Here is an 8,831-nt window from a genome sequence, read left to right as displayed (position 1 = left end):
AAAGAGGCAATACGTGGCCACCTCACACTTAAGTCATAGTCAAAACCTCTATCGAATTTCTTAGCGTGATGGAATTTTCCCAGCATGCGCACTTTACAGTAATGACTTGGCACCCTTGACAAACTATATTAGAGTCTACAGATTTATGTCTCAGAGCTCCCAGTCTCTCCAGATTCTGGTCTGTCAGGGCAGGAAACAGAAATGTATTTCTTTCCCTAAATAAAGTTATATCCTTGACCCACCAGGCCTGGTCTCCTACTTTCTCTTAAATTATGAGAGAAGAAGAATCCCCTTCAGTGCTGTTATGCTACTGGTGTAATTCAGGTTATTTTATACTCCGTATCTTCATGGTCTGTTATTCCTTGATAACATTTACTCTGGTGTAGACTTTATAAAGGGAATTTTTCCTTTCCAGAAGATGCTGTAACAGAGATTCTAACAGAGTCAGAAGGGACGCCTTGGCTGAACCCATAGATCAGAGTTGAGCAACTGTAGGTCTCTTGGTGTTCCATCAGGCATAGAAAACATGGCCAATTATGAAGGATTATGGGAGCAGCAAGCCTCCACAAAAACAAATAACCAAAAACACAATAACAAGCAAAGAAACCAAGGAGGGCCCCAGCTGTTTTGTTTCCATGTATTTCTCCATAGTCCATTGCTCTGCATGTGGGGGAACTGTATGTATGTTATTTTGAAAAGACTCTGGGGTTGTGATCTGTATTCTTATACAAATATTTTATACAGTGTCTTTTGAATGCTGGATGTGCAGTTCCTGGATTTTTTGAGGGCTCTGTAAATAAAGAATTTGCTAAGAATGTTTTCACATGTCTGTAAGATTTGTAGTACTTCATGGGACTCTGTGTTTACTAAAAGTACGTATTAAATAGCAAAGCAAATGTACAGTATATGGAAACAAAGATAAAGATGGGTGAAAAAGTGCGTCTAAAACATATATATATATATATATATATATATATATATATATATATATGAAGTCATTGCATTACACTCCAAGTACAACTTTCAATTCTTATAAAAAACAAAACAATCATTTTATTAGCAGTGCTGTGAATAGCTGTACAATGTGTAAACCTTTTGTGTTGTCACCTGAAAACGTAATAACACTGATTAAAAGCACCTTTTGTTTGTTTCAGTACCATTTTTGGTATTTACATTTTTTTTGTAGACACGTCTAATAGAGTGTAAGAATTAAATGCATTAAAGTTATACAAGAGTTATACAAAAATTAAAAGATTTAATATAGCATTTGATATTTTAGTGATAAATATAAAAAGAAAAACCTGTGAGATAATGAAGCTTCAACTGGCTCTGTTTTAATACTGTTTCAATACTAATGTAGCCTTGTGAGCAACGTCTTCTGAAATCGAACCTTCTGTGTGCTTTTAAGAATGGGGTATTTCAAATTAGTTGTTCTCTCAATGGATTTTGTTTGCTTCTGTTACTATGGATGTACTTATTTTCTAACAGAAAAAAAGGTTCTTAAATATTGCTATAGCAGAAGATTCCAGAAATGCTTTAAAACCTACATCCTGTTTATACAGCACCTTTTTTGCTAATTCTGCTGCAGGTGAATTGTGCTTGCTAGCAACTCAGACAAAAACTGGACACTACTTTGGGAAGTGATATCTGCCATAAAAACCTAACAATGAAAACATTTTGGTTGTTTGATGAGTTATTTCACCATCCTGATTGCTCATGCTATATGCAATAGTAAGGTACATCTAAAACTGCAGCGAACATGAGGTTGTGTATCATTTAGAAAGAAAGTGTCAGGAAAAATGGAAATGAAAAATGAGGAATATTTCACAGGATCGATCTGAAAGTCAGTTCAAATTTTTGTTTAACTTAAGAAATTCAGATCTAGAAGGTCAAAGACAGGCAGCAAGCTAATGTTTCCCTGTTTTTGTCCTGTTGAAACCAAAACAACTAAGCTAGTATCAGTGGCTGATGAACAAATCACACATTTCTGGGATTTCCCTTTGTACTATTGATAAGCTTCTTTTAGAAAATCCCATTGAAAAGCTGAGGAAGAGGAGCCCTAGTAAAAGTAATATTAAGACAACTAAACCAGTTCTGTATGGACAAGCTAACCATTTCTAGCACCAATTTGCTTTAATCATTTCAAATTACTGTATATGCTCATGTATAAGTCTAGAAATTTTAGTCAAAAATTTGATCCCAAAAAGCTGGGTTGACTTATCTAAGGATCAATGTAAGTACTGTATTTTAACTCTTTCCCATCTCTGAGTAGAGTGGCAAAAGGTGAGAGCTTAGTCCATCCTGGGAGCAACCAAAAGAAGCACCAGCCCATCTACTCTTTTTACCATGATGCTGCTTCTGGCCTTTTTGAATGCTACACGTCCCTAAATTTTACCCCTGACCTATGCATGGGTCATATCAAAATCCATAATATTTGTCCCAAAATTTGTCCATGACTTATACAAGAGCTCGACTTATAGTCAAGTATATACAGTAAGCATTGCAATAGTAGTGTACCAGCAGATATTAAAAATCCACAGGAGAAGTGTTGTAACTGTTAAATCCTTTGGAAGAGAATCTACTGAATGTGGGATTTTCTTTGCTTAAGTGGCTTGCTATTAAAACCATTCTGCACCTAAGCCTTACCATCTAACATTCAGATGAAAAAAATCAGCTGCACTAGTGATGGGCTATAGAAAGTTATTTGTAAACAAATTGTCAAAATACTGTTATATGTCCTCCCTGCTCCAAAAAAAGTTTTTTTTAAAAAAAAGATAATGGTTTCTAGGTTTTTTTCCAATCTCTACTACAATTTATACAAAAATGTCTAGGAGGTATCAGCACAGACACAGCTTTTTACCAGAGTTATCTTAATGAAGAGAGGGAGAAAGGAGGAGGAGGAAAGTCAGCGACAGCTGCTTCCACAGATATGACAATATTCCATTATATGGTCACTGCTTCTTCTTAGATGTGTGCTTTATGGCTTCTATCTTCAGGAAGCACAGGGAATCTTCTCTTTGGGGTCCTTCCTTGTTTGTGACTGACTGTTTAAATAGTTACTGATTGCACCTTTCCACAAGGTGGTTTGATGTATTCCACGCTGTATCATTCAATTTCTTTCAATACAATCCACTCCAATGGTATTATCAGGACACCGGCAAGAACGTCCCCCTGGAGTAGCCAAGCATAGATGAGTACACCCGCCATTATTCACTGAACAATAGTTATGTCCTATAAAAGAAATAATAAAACATATTCAGTACATGTTTTTGTCAAACTTTTGTATATTTAAAAGGAAACAGACCTGGGGAAAGGTTGGAGCAGTTTGGACACTTTTGGCTCTAGGTTGGTTGGGTCATGTGCACAAACCATGATCATCCTTGGGCCAGTTTTTCTCCTTCTAGTGCAGATCAGTGTATAAACCAGAATAATAAATCACAGTCTGAGTCTGGCTTATTTAAACCAGAGCTTTGAAATAACGCAAAACTAACATGTTGACATCACCTCTTTCTAAAAGTGGGGAGGAGGCAATTAATTACTTACTATTCATTAGTAACATGTTATTAATGTGTTAGGTTTTAATTAAAACCACACATTTATGCCCAATGGCTAGTCTCAAATAAAACAGATCCATTGAAATCAATAGAATTTACATTAAGTGTGGACTACCTTCTAACCATTTCTAATATACGGAGATTCTAATGCAAACCCGACAGCCAGTGTGGTGTAGTGGTTTGAGCGTTGGACTACGACTCTGGAGCCCAGGGTTCAATTCCCACTCAGTCATGGAAAACCCTGAGTCACACAATCTCAGCTCCATAAAACCCTGTGGTAGGATTGCCTTAGGGTTAGGGTTAGGATTTCCATGACAGAATATGGATTTGAATCCTGGTATCCTAGATTTGTAGCCCAACTGTCAAACCACTATACCACCACACCCATTCTCGGTATTGACTTACCATTCAACAATTCATTCAATTACTCTATTTTAGTTGGACCTGCAACTAGATTTAGGTCTTAAAATGTAAAAGGCCCCTAAATAGCCCAAAACTCCTAAATTGTTTTGGAGTAACAAATAATTATTGCTCATGTCCTACACAAGAACTATAAGAAATATTCCAAGAATTATCAGTAGAGTATATGTTACATTGTCTAGAAAATAAGGTTGGGAAAATATTGATTGTGGGCTGCATTCCTCTGATGGACCTCCCCGTGTAGAAATGTCTTTATTTAATTTATAACCTACTTATCTCCCATGTGGGATCCAAAGCGGCTAGGATTTTTCAGCCCAGGAATTCTCACCATGACATAACAATATTCACTTCTAATTGGTCGTCAACAGTGAGACCAATTAATGAGACCAAGAAATGAGCTGAGTTAGGTGAAAACATTTACTTACCCAAAATGATAAAAAATGTTTTACAATATTATTAAATATGTTTTTGTCTGGAGCTTAAAAGGACAGCAAAGTGGATGCAAGGCATATCTCTCTGGGGAGGCCATTCCTCAGATGGAATGTCATTGACTGAAATCCCACTCTTGATTCTTGTGATTCACCTCATCTCTCAAGGACGAGATATTTAGAGATGGGCATCAGCTGATGAATTCAGTATAGGAAGTGGTACCCTTTCAAATTCTTGGGTTCCAAGCCCTTTATGCTGCCAAATAAACTGTCTGTGAACTTCCTTTAGGCTACCAAATAATGAGGCAAGCAAGCCATGTCAGATAAAACTCTACAAGCTTCAGACACTGGAGAATGCAGACGCTTGTTTTTGGAAACAGGTGTATGTACAATGCTCTGGAGCAATACCACAGATTGCCTGTTCTGTAGTAGCCCTCCAGTTATGGAATGCTCTTACCACGGAAGCTCTCAGGTTACAGTTTGTCATCCTTTAGGTAGTTTTAGATAGCCTGCTAATTAACTAACTGTAATATTTTAACCTATGCTGCTACTTTATTCCACCCATTTCCACCCTGGCCAATGAGAAATGTACATGGCCATGATAAATGATGCCATGACACAATATTATATCGTGTAGGACACAAGAAAAAAAAATGTAATAGAAATGCCATTTTCAACTGCGACTGCCACTACAACTTAAGGGTCAAATCTTAATAGCTATGCTGCCCATATGTAAGTTTCCAGCAGCATAGCTATGCTGGTTTGGGAGGAGGTGGCTTCTTTTCCTATTCAAGGTGTGGAGGCTCTCAAATACAGCTCCACATCTCCCAGTCACTGGGAAATGAGAAGCAGCAGCTACCATTCCCTGGAAAAAGACAGAAGATGCTTCTTTGTTTTTTATTCTTACATCGGCAATTACAGTTGGACCATTCCTGAGAACACCCTCGTGGCCAATAAGTGGCTGGGGTTAACTCCTGGTGAAAAGGAATTGTGCACAGAGGTACAGAATACTTCCTTTTATAACATCTTAAAAGTACTTGTGTTGGTATAACTGGAGTTTATGCCAGTGTAAACCATCTACAGCATTCTGATCACAGTGTCCCATATGGTGCAATTCTACCCTCTTATAACAAATCTCAGGTATAAAGAAACATAGCAAAGCACCCTGTAAGCACCCACCTTTGTCTAATTTTAGAAGCTAGTAGGTTCAGGCCTAGTTAATCCTTGAAAGAAGAATTACCAGGAGAACTACCAGGGGAAACTCCATATAGTGCTAGGAAATAATTGGTCCTGAAATCCTAGAGATCCACTGACAGAGTTGACAATACTTGGCTAAAGGGATCAATGGTCTGAGTGGAAGTTAGCAACCAATGTTTCTAAATCTCAAGGGACATGAAAAAGGAGAAAGATGTTTGTGCAAAATAGAACATGTGAGAGAGTTTTCCAGAAAAACACAAGTGGCCTCTCTCTTTCTTGCTGTCCCCTTTTCTATGCGTATGCTTAGAATGCAGCCTCATAAAACTAGCCTGGAGCTAGATGTTGCCCTCTTGATGATCCCATGATGGTATGCACAGGCTGCAATTTCTAGGGGAAATGTCATTCCTACTTTGCATCTCAAAATTCTAATCTGATACAAAAGAACCTGACTTTAAGCTCTGTCCAAACCAGCCAGTCTAGAAATAGTAAACTAAACAAGTGGGACTCCCTTTCTGAACACAGTACAGTCAGCCCTCCTTATCCATGGATTCTTTATCCACAGAGTCAGCCATCCGTAGCTTGAAAATATATATTTAAAAATATAAATTTGAAAAAGCAACCCTTGATTCTATCATTTATATAAGGGACACCATTTTTCAACACCACTGTATTTAATGGGATTTGAGCATCCATGGATTTTGGTATCCATGGGGGGGGGGGGTGTCCTGGAACCAAACCCCAGAGGATATCAAGGGCTCACTGTATGCTTATAAATCTAACAAAGCAGGATTTTTAAAACTTTGGACAAAACTATTTTCAATGTTTGCTAGCTTCAGAGAGCATCTGCTGGATTGAACCCTTGTTTATTAAAGTGAAAGCTTTACATACTCATAAAATGATTTTATGTATTTGTAAAATGTATTTGTTAAAAAACTAGAATGGCAGGATGGGCAACTGGAGACAATCAAGGTCTTAGCTTCTAAAATAAAGGAAGAGCAATGCATCAGAGAACTAATGCACCATCTTAATACAAAGATTAATCAGTCTCCTGTTGACAGTACAAAAAAGTTTATCTGTCTAGGAAACTGAAAAAAATATTATCCTTCTCTTGTAACCAAGAGAAAGAAATTACATATATGTATTACTGCATAATGAGCTTGATTTTTATTGGCCATGGGCAATAAATAATAATAATAATAATTTACAAATTTCTTCCTATAGATTGAGTGGGAACTGCCACAGATTAACAAATACAGATTAGTTAAAAACACAACATCAATTTAAAATAAACAAGCCACTGCAAAATGCAGCCTATTGATCCCATTTGGAGCTCCGCTCTTCCTCCTCTTTTCTCCTCCTCCTCTCACCCACCTGCTACTGCTGCTTTTCTCTTCCTCCTACCCCCTATTCATCTTGCTCTTGCTGCGGCATCTGTTGTCCCTACTCTTCTGTCATGGCCAGCCAAGATGAGCTCGAGGAGGATGAGCCTCCTCCAGAGCAAGGGCTGATTGAGGCTACGCCAGGTGTTAGTTCTGCTCTGCCAGGTCCCAGCTGTGCTTCCCCAGCCCCAGAGCAGGAGGTCCAACCAGGTCCTAGTGCTAAGGAAAGGCCTTCTATGGTGCCACAGCCTAGTGGTGACTCTGGAGACGAGGCGTGCCTGCAGGTGCCTTCTTATCAAGAGAGAAGGGCCGAGAGTGCTTGCAGGCGCAGATCCAGGAGGATTGCAGAAAGACAATTAGCAAACCAGCCTCAGGTGGCTCGAGGGAGAGTTTCCCTGATTTAAGTGGGAGAGAGGCTTGAGTTTGTTGCTAGAGTTTATTGCATAAGCCCTTGGTGTGATTGCTGTCGCTCTAGCTCCTGACATCTCGTTACCTTGCTACCTTGTTATCTTGACCTCGGACCGGACCTCTGTTATCTCTTGGCTATTGTGACCTTGGACTGTTTTGACCACGCTGCTTTCTGGCTTCCTGACTTCAGCTCGTCTTTTGGTACGCTTGACTTTCTGGAACCCTGACATCAGCTTGCTTCCTTGGCCTGCTCTTAGACTGCTTCTCCACAAGGTTTGTTTTGCTTGCACGTGTTGGCTGAAGGCTTGGTTATCAGCATAAGTCAGAGATTGCTGGCAGCAATCCCGGACATCTTCCTCCTCTTCCTCCTGGATCAGCCTTCCTCCTCTTCCTCTGTCTCCCACACCTGCCCTGGATCAGCCTTCCTCCTCTTGCTCTCTTCCTCCTACTCATCTACCCCCCACACCTGCCCTGGATCAGCCTTCCTCCTCTTCCTCTGTCTCCCACACCTGTCCTGGATCAGCCTTCCTCCTCTTCCTCTGCCCCTGCACTTGCCCTGGATCAGCCTTCCTCCTCTTGCCCTCTTCCTCCTCCTCATCTACCCCTTGCACTGCCCTGGATCTGTCTTCCTCCTCTTTCTCTGTCCCCCACACTTGCCCTGCATCAGCCTTCCTCCTCTTCCTCTTCATCATCTGTCCCCTGCACCTGCCGTGGATCTGCCTTCCTTCTCTTGCCTTCTTCCTCTCTTCTTCTTCTTCCTCCTCCTCCTATGCCCCTGCTGCCGTGACTGCCAAGATCAAATCTTTCCATGGCACTTTACCAGGTTCCTGAGTGTGAATGGGGATTGGGATAAAATACCATGGAGAGATTTGATCATGGCAAATCAATGCCATGGAGGGTTTCAATCATGGCAAATCAATAAAATAACCCATTTCCCACACCGGGCTATTTTTTAGTATAAATGGGCCCTCAGTTTGCTCACAGTTTCACATTTTGCAGTGGCTTATAAATAAAAAAAGGAACCTGCAATTACCTTGGGGACACTGAGCCAAGGCTGTAGTTATTCCATAAAGACGAGTGCGCTTGTGTGGTTGAAAGTTATCATTTTCCTTTGAGATTGTGCGATCCACGGCTACCACAGCATCTCTAAAGTATACAAAACAGTAAATAACAACAAAAACAGAGGGAAGTGAGAATGGTAGAAAAGAACCAAAACAAACCCAACCAGAACAGAGGGAAAGATTGCTAGAAACAGGTTACATAGCCTTCTAAATGAAATCCTCCATACCATGAAAGGCATGAGATCTGCTACAGAAGGTAAGTTCCACAAGTTAGTATTTTAGGCTTAGGGAACAATTGAATGGCTATGAGTAGAAATAGAAGGAGGAAATGCACTGATATGTGACATGATCACAGCCAATTGTTCCAACCTTCTGTATCTATGT

The 8,831-nt window shown here is 39.9% G+C and overlaps 1 protein-coding gene across 1 annotated transcript in view; it reads right to left on the bottom strand.

Moving 5' to 3' along the window:
- Positions 1-1,038: 1,038 nt before the first annotated feature.
- Positions 1,039-8,831, bottom strand: part of NID1 (nidogen 1) — a 70,895-nt gene continuing 63,102 nt past the window's right edge. The window contains exons 19-20 of the mRNA XM_089529453.1: positions 8,420-8,532; positions 1,039-3,231 (exon numbers count right to left, since the gene is read on the bottom strand). Of these exons, the coding sequence (XP_089385579.1) occupies positions 3,110-3,231; positions 8,420-8,532 (235 nt within the window). The 3' untranslated portion in view covers positions 1,039-3,109. The remainder of the gene's footprint in view (positions 3,232-8,419; positions 8,533-8,831) is intronic.

This window comes from Sceloporus occidentalis, unplaced genomic scaffold, assembly GCF_023333645.1.
Source record: "Sceloporus occidentalis isolate IW3139 unplaced genomic scaffold, rSceOcc1.0.p SCAF_6, whole genome shotgun sequence".
Taxonomy (NCBI): Eukaryota; Metazoa; Chordata; class Lepidosauria; order Squamata; family Phrynosomatidae; genus Sceloporus; species Sceloporus occidentalis.
The sequence above is the reverse complement of the archived record's forward strand: the minus strand, read 5'-3'. Positions and strand labels throughout refer to the sequence as shown.